Genomic DNA, 18,768 nt, shown 5'->3' with positions numbered 1-18,768 from the left:
GAAGAGAAGAAGAGAAGAGAGGAGAGGAGAGGAGAGGAGAAGAGAAATTAAAAGAGCAGAGAAGAGCAGAGCAGAGCACAGAAGAGAAGAGAAGCGCAGAGCACAGAAGAGAAGAGAAGAGAAGAGAAAAGAGAAGAGCAGAGCAGAGCAGAGCAGAGCACAGAAGAGAAGAGAAGAGAAGAGAAGAGAAGAGAAATTAAAAGAAGAGCAGAGCACAGAAGAGAAGAGAAGAGAAGAGAAGAGAAGAGAAGAGAAGAGAAGAGAAGAGAAGAGAAATTAAAAGAAGAGCAGAGCACAGAAGAGAAGAGAAGAGAAAAGAAAATAAAGGAGCAGAGAAGAGCAGAGCACAGAAGAGAAGAGAAGAGAAGAGAAGAGAAGAGAAGAGAAGAGAAGAGAAGAGAAGAGAAGAGAAGAGAAGAGAAATTAAAAGAAGATAAGAGAAGAGAAACTGAGAGAAGAGCAGAGCAGAGCAGAGCACAGAAGAGAAGAGAAGAGAAGAGAAAGAAGAGAAGAGCAGAGCAGAGCACAGAAGAGAAGAGAAGAGAAGAGAAATTAAAAGAAGAGCAGAGCACAGAAGAGAAAGAGAAGAGAAGAGAAAATAAAGGAGCAGAGAAGAGCAGAGCACAGAAGAGAAGAGAAGAGAAGAGAAGAGAAGAGAAGAGAAGAGAAGAGAAGAGAAGAGCAGAAGAGAAATTAAAAGAGCAGAGAAAAGCAGAGCACAGAAGAGAAGAGAGAGAGAGAAGAGAAGAGAAGAGAAGAGAAGAGAAGAGAAATTAAAAGAAGACGAGAGCACAGAAGAGAAGAGAAATTAAAAGAAGAGAAGAGAAATTAAGAGAAGAGCAAGCACAGAAGAGAAGAGAAGAGAAGAGAAGAGAAGAGAAGAGAAGAGAAGAGAAGAGAAGAGAAGAGAAGATGACAATACCATTAACCAACAGTTGAAATGTTCGTCTCTGCTCCTCTTTGGTGACTTTATTGGTCATTATAACAGTGTAATTCCCAGCATCCTTCTCTGTTACACCATATATGGTGAGAGATCCTCTTGCAGGCTTCATCCTGTACTCATCTTTCCAGGATATTGGCTGGTTATTCTTATACCTGCATGGACAAAAGTAATTTTCTAATCCATTCTTTAATGAGACAATACATTTAAACACTGACATACAGCATGAAAAAAGCATAAAACACTGAGAATCAATGCAGTGGATTTTACAAGTTATTGTTAAACCTCTTTACAGAGAGTTAATAGAGATTTTCAAAAGTGAAAACACCCTGATATAAAGTATTTATAAAGCTGTTATAAATTATTTTTAAAGGAGAGGATGTAGTGCATGGTGTATATATTGGCTTAATATACACCATGCACCCAACATACTTCACCTCTTACATAAAATCACACTAATTTCACTAACCACTTACCACTTGACAGATGGCTCTGGGTAGGCATAATATTTAACAAGGATTTTAGCCTCTTCTTGGCCAACAGTTGCCTCTACAGTCTGCAACAACTGATCATTCAGTGCTATAAATGGCTTCTCTGAAATATCAAAATAAATAAATGATGCATGTGCATGCTATTAAATCAATGCAAAAAAAATATATACAAAAAATACTTATTAAGTACTTTTAAAAAAATTATTGGAACATCACGTGCCATTTGAGTTAATTGAGAATTCAAGAGCTGAGAGTTATGCAGTTGAAAAAAAATGCTAATCACTATGGCCTTTATGCTACCATATGCTTGAGACAACCCACTACAAAGAAATGGCTTTGAGATCAGGGTCATACCATAGACAATTAGGGAGGCATGGGCGGTCTTCTGCATCTGACCACTGGAGGCTGTGCATATATACTCTCCTGTGTCATTTATGGTCACATTCTGTACAATGAGGGAATTGGACAGTTCTAAAGAGTTCCACAGCTTCTTCTTGTTGGATTTGATGTCATAGCGTGACCGTGGTGTTGAGCTGTTCACACTTCTCTGTAAGCGGAGAGAGTAGGTTTGAAAGTCACTGTATTGCATGATGTTATTCATGGAATTGCAATTCAACAAAATCAAGGTGACAGTGTTTTAATAAAAGGGAATGTACATATACATTTAGACATATCTGGTCTCCTCTTTCCAACTCTAGTCTTTGTAAAAAAAAAAAAAAAAGTCAGATAATCTAAAAATTTGCTTAATGGGGGGCCTGGGTAGCTCAGCGATTAAATACGCTGATTATCACCCCTGGAGTCACGAGTTCGAATCCAGGGCGTGCTGAGTGACTCCAGCCAGGTCTCCTAAGCAATCAAATTGGCCTGGTTGCTAGGGAGGGTAGAGTCACAAGGAGTAACCTCCTCGTGGTTGCTATAATGTGGTTCGCTCTCAGTGGGGCACGTAGTGAGTTGTGCGTGGATGCGCATCTTATCACATGGCTTGTTGATTGCGATTCCGCAGAGACATAGCGCATGTGGAGGCTTCACACTATTCTCCGCGGTAACGCAATCAACAAGCCATGTGATAAGATGCACGGACTGACGGTCTCAGACGCGGAGGCAACTGAGATTCGTCTTCCGCCATCCGGATTGAGGAGAGTCACTACACCACCACGAGGACTTAGAGCGCATTGGGAATTGGGCATTCCACATTGGGGAGAAAAAGGGGAGAAAAAAAATTTGCTTAATGTGTTAACATCTATATCAATTGGTTTTATACAATTATTTAATATGACTGAATCAAACTGAACACATCAGGTTACATCAACAAATGTAATTTCTTTGGGTTAAATCAAGTAGAAATAGGTCTTTAAGGTAAAAATTGTAGTTTATTTAGCATTGTCCAGGTTGGGTGGGGTAGGGTAAACCATTGTCATAATTTGTGTAAATAATTTGTATTCAGCTGAAAACCAATAAACATGGAAAAACACCTAAATTGAATTTAATCATATTTAATTTAATGCATTTTATTTATCTGAAGCTATGCTTTAAAGGAATATTCACCCAAAAATGAAAATTCTCTCATCATTTACTCACCTTCATGCCATCCCATATGTGTATGACTTTCTTTCTTCTGCTGAACACAAACAAAGATTTTTAGAAGAATATCTCAGTTCTGTAGGTCCATACAATGCAAGTGAATGGGTACCAGACCTTTAAAGCTCCAAAAATCACATAAAGGCAGCATAAAAGTAATCATAAGACTCCAGTGGTTTAATCCATATCTTCAGAAGCGATATGATAAGTGTGGATGAGAAACAGATCAATATTTAAATCTTTTTATACTATAAATCTCCACTTTCACTTTCTCACCCAAAGTATTTGCATCACTTCTGAAGACATATATTAAACCACTGGAGTCATATGGATTACTTTTATGCTGCCTTTTGTAATTTTTGGAGCTAGAAATTCTGGTCACCATTTGCCTGCATTGTATGGAGAGCTCTACAGAGCTGAGATATTCTTCAAAAAATCTTTGTTTGTGTTCAGCAGATGAAAGGAAGTCATACACATCTGGGATGGCATGAAAGTGAGTAAATGATGAGATAATTTTTTGGGGGGGGGGGGTGAACTATCCCTTTAAGTGCCTCAAGGCCAACATAAATGTGAGCATAACTAAATGGGCAAATATCAACAATCACACAAGAGACTGGCTTGAGATTTTAAATTACTGACCTTCTCATGTGGAAAGGTCCACTGAAAGTCGATTCCCACATTGAGTTCGGTGTGAGCAGTGCAGTTGAGCACTAGCCTCTCCCCCACCGTCAGCCTCTCATAAGCTGGACTCAGGGTGAGGTCATAGATCTTGTATCCTGCGGAAGAGGGAAGGGGTGTAAGGGACGTGCCGGGTGGAGCATTGTTCTCTTGAGACCAGGGCAGCTGATCTCACACCAGAGTATTCCATAGTCTCAACAAATTATTGTGAAACATGCAGTCTCGTCTATTCAAAAATAGAAAGCTTTTGTCGGTTTCTAACATGTTCACAAAGTTGAAATAAACAAGAAGTTTTAGTCAGATGCAGAACACATGCTCATATCCAATTTCTTGTTCATGAAACTTTGTAGATAATTCACCTGCCCAAATTAAAATGTTGTAGTATAAAACAATAAACTAAAAACATACAAGTATACAGTATACAATGGTGCCTCATTTACAATTCAGGGTTCTAAAATCTGGCTTACCTACAACGGTAACAATGTAAGTTGAGGACTGATAAGTCTCGTTTTGAATAATGGTTTCACAGTAGACCACACCAGCATAACTGACCACATGACTAGGGAGGATGAAGCCTCTCTTGCTATCCCAGATGACCTCTTTCCCATCAGTGGCTAGTTCTTTAACTGGATACTTCTGTTTAAGGTGAATAACATAAACACACTATTATGATACACTGAAATAAATTTTAACCAAGAAAATGTGTTCATGTGGTAACATCTAAATTAACTGGTTTTATTCAAGTCAAAAATATTATTTAACATCAATGAGTCAACCATAATACATTAGGTTACATCAACACAACACCTATAGAGCCTTAAGGTAACAGTTGGAAGTCACCACTTTTTACAGTATATCACCAGTAATGTATCACGAAGCAAAAAGTTAAAACTTCTTAATAATTCATCTTAATGAGTGTGTCACTAAAACACTTGAGTAGTATATAAATAACAAAGTGCAATTGTTGCAATTTTGACACTTGTGTAGTTTGTTTGATTAATCCCGATCTTTCCTGATACAGAGAATGATAGGTACACAAGAGAGGTACACAACATATCATATTGGTTTAAAGGAATTTAGAACATAACTGTTTCAAACCTGAACAATGGCTCTTGCATATGATAGTAAGAGAATGTGCTATCTAAGCTTGTAAAAGTTGGTTTCATTATCTTTATGGTTGACCTGAAGACAAAGTGAATGGAAGATTATGTCTGGAAAATTTAAACTGGCCTTTATATGTTAAAGTTTTGTTGCTTTTGGTCTATGCCTATTAGTACTGTGGCATCTCTATGTCCATGTTGTCCTTAAAGTTGAGAAAATTAATCTGTAGTAAATATGCTGTAAGTATTAAAAAATACAGTATTACTTTTCTGGGAAATCAAATCAAAACTAGTGATGACTCATCCTGCACTCACTCATTTTGTCCAATATAATGCTCTCTAGAACGGGAATGTCCCTCCTATACCACCTTTAGTGCAAAAAAGGGAAAGCAGCTCTGATGAAAATACTTAACCAGTACACTTGAAATCAATTTAATACATTTATGTTTGAGATGGGATCATAATTATATTGTGTAAAGTCCAAGTGATTTTCAACACAGACATCAAAAAGTGATACGATCACATTGCTATGAAGTGTTCAAACAGATTCAGACTTGTAACAGATGGTGGTCACTCAACACGATTTTTACTGCTTGCTCAGTTAACTTATTTAAAATTAGCAATGCTACACAATTCTTTAACATTTAGTCTCAACTAAATTTCATTTTGTACAATCCATCTGTGTTCAGTTCACAGCATGCTTTGCATGGGAATGGGTTGGGAGAGTACATTTTAAAATTAAGTGTTATTTTATTGTACTTTTATGCTAAATGAAACAAGCAGGAGACTTGTTAGTTTAATGTTCTGTTATGTTGAGATTTAGAGGAGTTTCTGTCATGTTGAATTTTTTGGGAGGTTACCACTGTGAAGAAGAGTGGAGCTAATGGTTAGGTCGAGGTTGAGTACATAATTTCTGAAAAGATTTTTTTATTACTTTTCTAATGAAGCGAATACTGAGGAATCCTCTGTATAATGACTGATTGGGATTCTTAAACTTAAACTTAAACTGAAGATTTTTAAACTCTTGAAAGCACCATCCTTGTCATACAGTACAAACAAATATAACATGCTAGTGTGTTTTTTGCTAGCTAAGGTTTAATTTAGTTTTTTGAACAGATCAAATTTGAGTTAGGTTAACTCAATTAATTTAGGTTTTCACTATAAAAAGTATTTGAGTAGAGCCTACATTTTAATTTTATATCATAAAAACTCAATTTCATTGTGTGGAACCAATGTCAACAATTGATTTAATTTAAATCAATCAATTAATTAATTTTTTTCAGTGTACTTCTGACTAGCAATTGCAAGCAGCAATTCAGGTTCATGGCTGTAACATAAATTAAAGCTTACTGGCTATTTAAAAAAGCCTTGATTTGTCCTGCCCCAACTTTCTGTTTCAAAAGCAAGTAAATTAACACTGTAAAGTGAACTCATCAAGTGATTTCATAGGTTCTTTAAGATTAAAGTTAGTGTGTTAGAAACAGTATGGGTAAAGATAATGTATACCCAGTCCATATTTAGGATTGTGTTTGATGTCTGTGTGTATACATCTGTCCTCACTGTGGTGGGAGTGTGTGTGTGTGCATTTGTGGTGACAGAAAACAGTGCATCCAGGGTAGGAGAAAATGTGTGTGCATGTACTCACTGTGTAAAGTGTAACATTTAGATCCTCCACGGATACTAGACAGGGAATGACCACCTGTTCTCTCTCCCGAATGAACACCACATCATAAACTTGAGTCATTCGGACAAATGGTGTGTGGTAATCTGCAATGGGCAGGTTTTGTTTAGATTTAACCAACAACTAGACACGTTACATAGGTATGGAGTGGAGTGCAAGTTCACACAACAACACTTACATTAACCAACTCAAAACAACCAGCAATTTCCTATTGTGTCTGTCTAAACAGGTGAGGAGTCTACAGCTTATGTGAAATATTATGGTTGAAGGTAAAATGTGGAGGCCAGAATGAAGAGGTCATAAAGAATGAAAAGGTGAAGAGGTTATCCTGAGGGATAACAAAGGAAGACTCCAACTCTCTCTTCCACTCTCTTTTAATACATCTATTTCATTGTCAAAAACTTGTCTATCTATCAAACATGTCATACAATATATTCACAATAAGTACTAATGAAAAACATACCTTGTACAAAGACATAAACTGCTTTTGAAGTCTTCCCATCCTCTATGTGCAGGTTTTTGTAGAAGCAGCGGTACTCTCCCGTCTCATTGGCTACTGCCCTGGTTAGGGTTAAAGTGCTGCAGAATAGTCCTTCACCACTACAGTCGGATATGGTGAGACGGGTTTCAAAATGGGTTCTGTTGTAAGGTAAAGACCAATCCAGGATCTGGCGCCCTCTGTATCGCAGGCAGACAAGACTATCAGCCGAGGGAACTGCAACACTTTCACTGTTTATGTATATTATGATATTTCGCTTTCTGATTTTACCATTAAAAACAAAATGGTTAACAAAGACAGTGTCTTTTGCCCTCGTAAATGCAAATAAACCATCAAATAGAGTATCTTTAGAGGAACAAAGAACCTCAATTGTATTTAAATACAGAAATGTTACCTGCAAGTGATCTCCAATGTATCTGAAGCATTGATTTTGAGAATCTTTTCAGTGATGTTTAGGGTTGGCGGATCAGGTACGAACCTAAGCTCTATTGCTGAAAAAAATAAAATAAAGGCTGTGTTTAAAAAAGCAGCTGATATTCACCTTAAATACTCAGCTAAAATCTACATTACTAAGTAACTTTATAATAATGATATTTATATGCTCTTAAACTGGCTTCATCTCAGATGTACCATGCACTGATTTCGTGTACTGATGCAACAGGACACAGTGTACAGAATATATATAAATACTTGATAAGTTTCTGTGAGAAACAGATGGTTCATGTTCCCAGAGCTTTGCTGCATATCCTGAATTATATAAAAACAACTTAAAGAGAAAGTTCACCTAAAAATGAGAATTCTCTCATCATTTTACTCACCCTCATGACATCCCAGATCTGTTTGACTTTCTTTCTTCTCCTGAACACAAACAAAGATTTTTAGAAAAGTATTTCTGCTCTGTGGGTCCATACAATGCAAGTGAATGGTGGCCAGAATTTTGAAAGTCCAAAAAGCATTTAAAGGCAGCATAAAGGTTATCCATATGACTCCAGTGGTTTAATCCATATCTTCAGAAGAGATATGATCGTTTTGGTAAGAAACAGATTAATATTTAAGTCATATTTTACTATAATTCTCCACTTTCACTTTCTTCTTTTGTTTTTGGTGATTTGCATTATTTGTGCATGTCACCACCTACTGGGCAGGAGAAGAATTTATAGTAAAAATTGACTTAAATATTGATTTGTTTCTCACCCACACCTATCATATCGCTTCTGAAAATATGGATTTAATCACTGGAGTCTTATGAATTACTTTTATGTGGCCTTTATGTGCTATTTGGACCTTACAGAACAAGTTCTGGCCACCATTCACTTGCCTTGTATGGACCTTCAGAGCTGAGATATTCTTCTAAAAAACTTCATTTGTTTTCAGAAGAAGAAAGAAAGTCATACACATCTGGGATGGCATTAGGCTGAGTAAATGATTAAAGAATTTTGGGTGAACTATTCATTTAAACCTGTTCAAAAACAGGTAACTAAAAACATGAAAAGAAAACTATATCACCTTATTTCACTTTAAAACTAAACACTGAAATACTGAAATTCCATCTTTAGAGCAGCTAACCTTATGGTTAATATTATGGCCAGGTTAATTTAATTTAATCCTAAATTTAATTTTTTCTCCAGCTTCATCTCAAAGGAACCCTCTTTAATCTAACCCCATGCTATATCTTAAATCTGAGACACGTTCATTCTAATAAAAGCATTTGGAGGTGTTAGACTCCATATACAATTTCAAATCACTGTGACCAACTTCTAGTCAATGGAACACAGAGCACTCATAGCACATATGCAAAGACTGTGAGTCAGCCATTTTTAACAACTCTAATCAAGTATGTAACTACATATTTAGGATTGGGGGTACCGAATGTAATAATGTAAGAATAAACCCTTGAAAAACCCATTTGGGGTTGAACTAACCAGAATATTGTGGGACATGTCCCCCTCATTGTCTATAGTGCTTACAGACTCTTAATTGGTTAGCTCAACCATCATTGTTAAACCAATTGCTTTTCTAATTGGTCCAACTTGACAATGTTCATGATTAAGAAACCACAATTTGTGTTTGCATGGGCAGTCAAAAATAAAATGTTTGAGTGGGTCCTTTCCAGCTTTTAAGGGTTAAAGAACCTTAACATATAGCCATGTCACTTAAACTAACAGTCAAGCTACTGCCACTCTCTGTGTATAAGCATGGATACACATAGTCAATAGAGTCAGAAGGTAAAGAACAAGGTTGGGACTGTGAATACCGCTTCATAGCCTGTTCTAGTCTTTGATATGGTTTTGGATATGGTAAGGGATGTAAAAGTGTGGAATAAGCACAGCATGACAGTGCACTGTGGCATGGAACAGTGTGATGTGGGACCCTGGGATATTTTTCCATTGGAGCTGCAAGAGCAGGACAGTGGCCTGGCTGTGTCAAAACAGGAAGCCAGGGCAGATGGGCAGGGGCCGGGCTAAATGGCTCCACGCTCCAAAGCTTGAGGTGGGATTCCTGCTCCAGAGGAACTTGCTCAGGGAACACACACATACACACGGATGGACACACATGCATACACATTCATGCTAAAACACATGCAGTCCATGGAAATGGACTTATTCAACTGTTTGTTTTAAAATTTGAATTACTGGGTGCTGAAAGCTTTTTAAACAATAGTGGTGAGGCTCTGATTGTATCTGTTGAATAAGAGCAAACTGAAGGAATTACAAGATATGGTCAGGGAAGAATGGGAGGATTTTTTTTTTTTTTTAACTCTAAGTGCGCAACAATCTTTCTCTGTCGATCCCATGTTAAAATCTTGAAACTATAAATTTAAGTTGTGTACGTTTACATTTTCCTGTGATAGAACAGATTGGGACATGAAAAATATAACAGAAAAAAGTGACTCCCTTAAGTTGTCATTACTGGACATATCAAGTTGTCTTAATTAAGTATTACTTGAAATGTCAGGTTTTGGGCTCATAACTCAAATATTTAAGTTCATTGAACTTATTTATCTTAAAATCTTAAGTCTATGGATTTCTTTGTGTTAATAACTCAAACTTTTGAGTACAAAATTGAGGCTATTTGAGTACAAAATTGAGGCTATACCCACAATCCCTTGCTGCTTGAATTATTTAATTATGTTCTTTGGTCAAATGGAAGTTATGAGGGCATTTAAATGGTTGTAATTAAGAATTTATAGAGCTTTTAGCTCTTTTGTAGTATTATTTATGTTGCTTTGTTGCAAATAGTTGTTTCATGTGATGTCTCCATTAGTGTGATCAGTGTCCCATCTGGTCATGTTGGACCCTGTTAACTCAATTCTCTTTGAGCATGTCCAGTTAAAGTGCAGTATAAGCTCTATAAATTCTTAATTTATGTATATATGCATTTCTTTGGAGAATTAAGTTTATTTAATGACCTAGAATCAGTTATGATCATTATTTGGGCTATGCGATTGTTAATCTAAAATTGAATCAATTCAATAAAATGATTAACAACAGTAGAAACAACAATATTTAAATAGCAAATCTGAGTTACGTCTACTTGCATCTAGTTGCCTTAACTTAAATAGATAAGTTCATTCTATATGAACACCAAATTAATTTAACTTAATTACATACGTTTTGGAGATGCCATTACTCAGTTCAATTGAGGGAACAAGTTTACTCAATCAAATGAGTACAGTCAACTTATTAGGGTTTTCTTTGTACCCTTTTAAGTGCAGGACACTGATGGGGCTGACAACCTTTTTTATATAACACAATCGTTAAACCATACAGTAGCTAAATTGCTGTACATGCCATGTTTAAATATAAAATAATGATGAATTATTTACATTATTACTACTACTACTACTACTACTACTACTACTACTAATAATAATAATAATAATACTTTTTTTACTTTCTACCCACACAACTTTTAGTGTCTACCCATTACAAAATACTACAAGTATACAACAACAGGAAACGTGAGTAAAAGCCAGCCAGAGGCATTTTCTCATACAATCACTAATGACAAAATCCACAACTTTCACACCTATTTTATGGCATAACACAAACAAAAGTTGAAACTCAGCAATGGCAACAGGGTCAATCATCAATTGACAAGCTGTGTGATACAATTAAAACATTTGCAGTAAGTTGCCTATAATGATGAGAAAGAGAACGATGATGTTAACATTTGCATATGTAATCAGAAGTTTATTTCCTACCTATAGCCAAGTTGATGATAAAAAGAAATTCGACGAGAGAATGGACATTAAATGTCTTTGCCATCGCCCGCCAGGGTAACGCGGCACCGTCCCGGCATGAAACCAAAATTCAAAAGCTCAGGGAAAAACAATCTTTAGCGCTTCATCACGTTTATACGGCACAATTGTGCTCATTAAGATATGTTTTTACAATCTGCAGAGACGAATGAACAAACTATGAGAAATCCTTGCGTTGCCTTGACTCAGATGAAACCTGTTGAGCGCTCACGGATGGACTCGCGCTGGAGAGATGCGTGACTGGAAGTGCGCTAAAGGAGAGGAGAGGATGAGGGAGGAGCGCCACATTCTTTAAAGATCAAACATATTAACGTATATTTAAATGTCTAGGGGCTGAAGGTTCCAAGAAAATTGGTCTAGACCTTCGAGACTAAACAGAAAAGCCGATGCAGGATGGATGAATTGATCAGAGATTACGACAGGCACTTAACTCAATCAAGAAGTGTGCAGATATGCCAAATGCATCATTTGCTCTAAACAAACTGACTTAAATGCGACTTATTTGCACAATATCGACCTAACTGTAGCTATCTTAACAGCAATCCATGTTAAGTTAACAAACTTAACTGTGTAAATGTCCATGTGTCCTGTTACCTAATGACTCTTCTTCAATCACACCCAGATTTGTCAATAAATGCAGTTACTTTTGAATTAAAGTTCATAGCTCCAGGTAGACAAACATGTTTTGAGCTTGACACGCACCTTTACGGACGAGTGGCCATTGCGCTCGAATGAACCCGACTGGTTTCTATGTTAAGAGTGAAAGACAGCGATCTGTTACTTTAATGCACAAAACGTTCATTAGTATACAACGGGGCTAAAAGCACTTTTGATAGCTTTGATACACTAAACAGCAACAAAAAGTACAACAGTACTTGCCTTAACACCTGTTTGTCACTAGCCTATACACTGCGAAATATTACTGATCCATGAGATCATTGCGTGCAACGTCTAAAGTTTGATTTTGAGGTAACTTGATCTATTTAATCATTTTTAAAATGTTGCAAATGTATGTAGCTTATGAGAATCCCTAAAATTATCACTATTTTGAGACTGACATTTTCTGTTTTCAGTTCAAGGTGATTAAATCAAAGGTTTTTTAGTAACTGTCCAATAAGTGAAAGTATAGAACTTGGGGTAAAAATGTGGGCCAAATAGATTTGTTATGAAAAATGTTCAAAGTGGGATCACATTGACTGATCCAATCACAAATGGTGATTAATTTGTTTAATAGAATACTATAAAATGCCACATGTGATTGAAATTAACAGAAAATGGTTAACCCCTTTTTTGAAGTAGTTATTTTGAATAAGCATTATCATAATTTGTTCCTCAAAAAAGCATCTTGCTGTCTCAAAAGTATTTGCCAAATTTGAAAAAATTTGCCCTGTAACTATTAGCCCTATATTTACACAATATCACTTTAAACCCCAAAGAGTGACCATTCCATTGTCTGTAAACAATCTGGGTGGCCATAAAGTGTTACAGGACTACAGTTATTAACAGTGTCTCTATTCCCCCTCTCTCTGGAGGTAAGGAGGTGGAGTGCTGGTGACCTCCTTTGTTTTTCTAGCAAGCTGAGATAGAATGTCCCAGAAGCTGAGAGTGGGATATGGGTGGATCCAAAGGATAAAGCTTTTGTTGTGTAACAGTAAGCCGGTATGACACAGGACATCTCTAGAAAAAACAATTCAATAGAAAAGACAAATTGTGTATGACTGACGGACAATACTGTGTCTTGGGTCAGCTGCTGGACATTGGTCCATAGAGCAAACATTGACAGTTATGGTAAATCTACAGTATAATGTCTCTGACATACAGAAACTGCAATTATGCAATGGTTATGGTCCTTATATCTAACTGGACAAGCAGCATTCTAAGGGTGCTGCTCTTTATATAACATCACTCCACTTGTTCTTTATAGTAACTTTAAGGTATGTGGGTTTTTATTTCTGGCTGATTAATACGTCAGAATCAACAAAATCACCCTTATTTGTATTGTTCATTTTTCTCTTTAATTGCTTTTCCTGTAGTTGTCATTGATGGGGGCACAATGTGTGCTGATGCTTTGGGTCTTAGAAAGCCTGGATGGTTGAGGTGGGGTCTTGAATGAAAGGGTTAGAGTTTGAGTTTCCATACACCACATGGTTGCTGTCCTGGTCGTTTCTACTGGGAGTCATAGCACCTAAAGCACTTCCCTCTCTGAACAGGAGATCAGGAAAAAGAGAACACTTCCTATCTTTTGGACCAGTGCTAACAGCAGGCATGGAAAAGCCCCCAAAGGGAACTCTTTGTGTTGGTTTGTCCTTTAGGTATGATATTTTCAATCAAGTGGCACATACAGCTTTTTCTCAATATAAGTAAGAGCAAAACATTGACTGTAATACTGATGGGTAGATTAAGCTGATTAAAGGAATAGTTCACCCAAAAATGAAAACTGTCTCAACATTTACTCAACATCATGCCGTCCTAGATGTGTATGAATTAACTTCTTCTACAGAGCACAAAAGAAGAATTTTAGAAGAATATTTCAGCTCTGTAGGTACTTACAATGCAAGTGAATGGATACCAAAATTTTGAAGCTCCAAAAGGACATAAAGGCAGCATAAAAGTAATCCATAAAACTACAGTGTTGAAATCCATGTCTTCAGAAGCAATATAATTGATGTGGGTGAGAAACTGATACATTTTTAAGTCCTTTTTTACTATAAATTTCCACTTTACATTATTCTTCTTTTGTTTTTGGTGATTTGCATTCTTCATGCATATCGCCATCTACTGGGCAAGGAGGGGAATTTATGGTAAAAACTGGTTTAAACATTTTCTCACTCACACTAATCATATTGCTTCTGAAGCTATTAACCACTGGAGTCGTATGCTGTATGTTTACTTTATGTGCATTTTGGAGCTTCAGAGATTTTGGTACCTATTCACTTGCATTGTATGGCCCTACAGAGCTAAGATATTCTTGTTAAAATCTTTGTTTGTGTTCAACATGAAGAAAAAAGTCATACACACCTGGGATGGCATGAGAGTAAATGATGAGAGAATTTTCAGTTTTGGGTGAACTATCCAGCATAAATTCCATTTATCTGCCACACTGTAAAAAGTTGCAACCTGTAATTGTTACCTTAAGGATCTATTTCGACTTGATCTAACCTTTAAAATTAGCTTTATTGGTGTAACTGAATGCATTCAGATTTATTCAGTCCTGTTAAATAATATATTTACCACATGAAGCGCATTTTAGGTTGTCTGACAAAACAACCTAACCATTGTGTGTGTGTGTGTGTGTGTGTGTGTGTGCTTTTATTCTATAATACATCATACTGAAGAGTACATAAATAATTAGGTCCATCATCCATATAACAACACCCATTATCTGTTGATATGTTAAAATTAATTCTTACATAAATTCAAAATATGATCCTATTAGGTTTCAAATTCTGAGTTAAAATATGTTGTAATCTAAAAGCACACACTTTTCTTTTTTTTAATTTCGTGTATTTTTAACTGTGATATAATTATTGAATACTTCTCTATTGAGTCCCACATCCTACTGGCCCTTGCCAAGGTGTGCCAGTTCCTGCTCTGTCATCAGTGCTGGTTACTGGAAAAGAAAACACAGGGAAAACCAAGGAAAATTATCCTACATCCAACCGGCACAAGACAATAGAGTGATAGAGTAATATGGCCAACACACTCTAAGCATATTACCACTTCATGAATCATGTGAAATGTATAAAGTCAAATGCACAATTATACCTATTTGTGAGTGTTTGATTTGTTTGAAGCCATTATGGAGAAAGGCAGTACTATATTACACCTAATGCTGTAATGGATCTCTAAGCTAAAAGCAACTGTGCTTATCTTGCCAGTCAAAATCCACTTCTTGGGAATGCAGTCAAGAACATGTCAAAATCTGGCTTCCACCAAGGTTTGTATAAACAACAGCTCACTATCTACAGTCTGCTGGCATGCATTATAGGCTTTCAGAACCTCATGACAGGAAAAACTGTGGGTTTAAAAATTCTATGGTCACAGTGCTAAAGACAATAATGGCATATAGAACCAGCTTGTGTGTATTCAGATCCATAACTATGTTAGCAATGCCACCTTTAATTTGTTTGACTTCTAACAGAAGAGCAAAGTCAATTACATACATTTGAATAGCTGACGTTAAAGAAACTGTCTGTGCCAGGGTACAAATACTACTGCATTTAAACCACAACAAGAAGGGAAAACAGGCTTGACAATGGCTTGAAGTATACACCTCTGTATTATGTATGACCATTTAACTATGATTTTTAAAATACAGTGGCAAGAAAAAGTTTATGAACCTTACGGAATTACCTGTATTTATGTAGAAATTTGTCTTAAAATCTGGTTCGATCTTCATCTAAGTTAAAACAATGAACAAACACAATCTGTTTTAACTAATAACACACAAACGATTGTATTGTTATTGTACATATTGAATACATCATTCAAACATTCACAGTGTAGGTTGGAAAAAGTATGTGAATGTTAATGAAGTCAACAAAAAGCTAATTAGAGTCAGGAGTGGGCAAACCTGGCATCCAATTAATGAAACAAGATTGGAGGTGTGGGTTAGAGCTACTTTGACTTATAAAAAGCACTCAAACATTCTGATTTTGCTATTCACAAGAAGCATCTGCTGACGTGGACCATGCCTCGCAAAAAAGAGTTCTCAGAAGACCTACGATCAAGAATTGTTGCTTTGCATAAAGCTGGAAAAGGGTCACAAAGTTATTTTGAAGTGCTTAGATACTCATCTTTCCACAGTTAGACAAATTGTCTACAAATGGAGACAATTTAGTACTGTGGCTACTCTCCCTAGAAGTGGCCATCCAGCCAAGATTACTCAAAGGGCACACCAAAGAATGCTCATTGAGGTAAAAAAAAAGAACCCTAGAGTAACAGCTCAAGACTTGAAGGAATCATTGGAACCATAGCCACGGGAAGTAGGGGTACTGAGAGTGTCCCCTGTCAGCGTTCCAGCCCACCCGGTGAAGTGCTGTCAAAACAGTGTTTGCATGAAAAATGTATGACAATTCATTAAGGGTATTATAGCACAAGTTTAATTTTATGTCTCCAACACCGCATCCCCCCCACCCTGGTCTGCAGCACCATCTGTTCTAAAATCGTTCCCGTGATTATGATTGGAACTGGTTAACATCTCTGTTCATGAGTCTACTATATGGAAAACATTAAACAGGCATGGTGTCCATGGCAAGACACCACGAAGGAAGCTTTCCAACAAAAGCATTGCTGCGCGCCTTAAGTTTGCCAAAGACCACCTTGGCACTCCCCAACTCTACTGGAAAAAAGTTTTGTGGACTGATGTAACTAAGGTTGAATTGTTTGAGAAGAACACGCAACACTTTGTATGGTGTAAGATGGGCACCACATACCAACATGAAAACATCCTTCCAACAGTGAAGTACATTGCAGGGAGCATCATGATTTGCAACCCGTTCTCCATCCCAAGGCATCAAATATTGCCGCTTGTGCAAGAGCTCAGCGTGTCAACAGGTGGATGCCAAAAGCAGCCTTTGGCATCAGTTTCCGACACGTCTGGCAAGCGCATTGCTTTCAATGAGGAACGTTTGCTGTCAAAGACTGATGCAAAGGGCATCAAATTTTTATCATTGTGAAATTATAGGCTGGGGTACAATTTTATTATTCTGACATTATATGTTGGGGTATGCTTTTCATTACTTTTGAAATCAGCCATGCTTATTCACAACGGTAATGTTTAATCAGCAAATATTTATTAGTTTGCAGTGGTTAATGTTTAATCCGTTATTTTCTGTGCACATTCTGCTCTCCTGAAGTGACCTGTTTGGTCCCGGGTGTAGCCTATTCCATTTCTTCCGATCGATGTGTGTGAAGAACAGACCCAAATGTAAGTTTTTATTCCTCGATTGCGGTCCCCCAGCATCCGGCGTAACACATCCTGCTCTCGACTAGTTCTATCAAATTCAATATAAAGTAAAATAAGGTCTGTGGAGAACTTGACAATATGTGGACGTTTTGTTCTACAACATAAATTATACACTTTCATACCTCAAACGTGAATTTGAAGATGTATTGATTGCAAATGTTTATGCTTTTTTATAATTACTTTTTTTTTTTATTATTGTGACTGTGCTTTATCTGTTTTTGCATCTTTTATATTGTTGAGAATTGGTTTGGTTTAGGTATAATGGGGTCGGGTGCTAAAAATATCTATAAAATAGTGTAATATAAATAAAATTATTGTTACTACATTTACCCAACCCCATTCCTAAACCTAATCAATTATCAAAAATATAAAACAGGAAAGAGGTTTCATGTTTTATATTGTTGATAATTGGTTATGTTTATGAATGAGGTTGGGTTAGGGGATCTAAAATAATCGATATGAATGTGTATTGTAACCACACTAATATATTATAAATACAATAAAACATATTGTGGTTAAACACACATGATAAGTTTGACCTGCTGTGTGTATCGAAAAACAGAAGCAGAGGCTGCTTTTGGCATCTGTTGATTGAAGTGCGGAACTCTAGCACAAGCGGCAGTATTTCACACCTTGGGAGTGAGAAAGGGTTGTGATTTGAGACTGATTTGCTGCTTCGGGGCCTGGACCAATTGCCATCATCAAGGTAAAAATTATTTTCAAAATTTATCAAGATATCCTAGAGGAAAATATCAGGGTGGCTGTGTGCCAGCTGAAGCTCAGTAGAAGTTGGGTGATGCAGCAGTACAATGACCCTAAACATCGAAGTAAATCCACTACAGAGTAGCTTCAGAAAAAGAGAGATGCTGTGGAATCACCTCAAGAGAGCTGTTCACACCTGATATAATAAGAATATGGCTGAGCTGAAGCAGTTCCTTAAGGAATAATGGACCAGAATTCCTTTTGAATGTTGTGCAGGTCTAATCCGCAGTTACCAGAAGTGCTTGGTTGAGGTTATTGCTGCCAAAGGAGAATCGACAAGTTTTTAAATCCAAGGGTTCACTTACTTATTCCACAGCACTGTGAATGTTTAATGGGATGTGTTCAAAAAAGACATGAAAGATTATAATTGTTTGTGTATTGTTAGCTTAAGCACATTGTGTTTGTCTATACTTGTGATTTTGATGAAGATGAGATCACATTTTATGACCAATTAATGCAGAAAACCAGCTACTTCCAAAAGGTTCACATACTTTTTCTTGCAACTGTAGATGATTTTTGAATGCCTTTCAGAAATAATCAACAACAAATCATCCCTTGTTGTTTCTCTAGTCATTTTACCCATTATAAATATGGCTCAAAGCTTTTCATCATTCCTCAAATCACTGTAAAAAGTCACTGCAGAAGAACTGCATGTGAAAAGTCTGACAGTTCATCACAATTAAGCCTGTTTTCAGTCTGATTAATGGCATGCTTGTCATAATTTTCCCAGAGAGCAGGGCCACAAAAACAGAGTAAGTGAAGTCTGAGAATGTCTGGTTTGTAGCTGGGAATGAGGATTTAGTGGTTGTT

General features: G+C 36.7%; 1 protein-coding gene across 2 annotated transcripts in view; it reads right to left on the bottom strand.

Annotated features, from left to right (window-relative positions):
• Positions 1–11,459, bottom strand: part of LOC127410068 (vascular endothelial growth factor receptor 2-like) — a 42,471-nt gene extending 31,012 nt beyond the window's left edge. For both annotated transcript variants that reach the window (XM_051645102.1, XM_051645103.1), the window contains exons 1-9: positions 11,172–11,459; positions 7,362–7,458; positions 6,932–7,146; positions 6,433–6,554; positions 4,155–4,323; positions 3,649–3,785; positions 1,786–1,978; positions 1,417–1,534; positions 923–1,095 (exon numbers count right to left, since the gene is read on the bottom strand). In XM_051645102.1, the coding sequence (XP_051501062.1) occupies positions 923–1,095; positions 1,417–1,534; positions 1,786–1,978; positions 3,649–3,785; positions 4,155–4,323; positions 6,433–6,554; positions 6,932–7,146; positions 7,362–7,458; positions 11,172–11,235 (1,288 nt within the window). In that variant the 5' untranslated portion in view covers positions 11,236–11,459. The remainder of the gene's footprint in view (positions 1–922; positions 1,096–1,416; positions 1,535–1,785; positions 1,979–3,648; positions 3,786–4,154; positions 4,324–6,432; positions 6,555–6,931; positions 7,147–7,361; positions 7,459–11,171) is intronic.
• Positions 11,460–18,768: the final 7,309 nt, after the last annotated feature.

The sequence above is a fragment of the Myxocyprinus asiaticus genome, chromosome 19 (genome assembly GCF_019703515.2).
Source record: "Myxocyprinus asiaticus isolate MX2 ecotype Aquarium Trade chromosome 19, UBuf_Myxa_2, whole genome shotgun sequence".
In the NCBI taxonomy this organism is placed as follows: domain Eukaryota; kingdom Metazoa; phylum Chordata; class Actinopteri; order Cypriniformes; family Catostomidae; genus Myxocyprinus; species Myxocyprinus asiaticus.
This window is presented reverse-complemented; position numbering and strand designations above follow the sequence as displayed.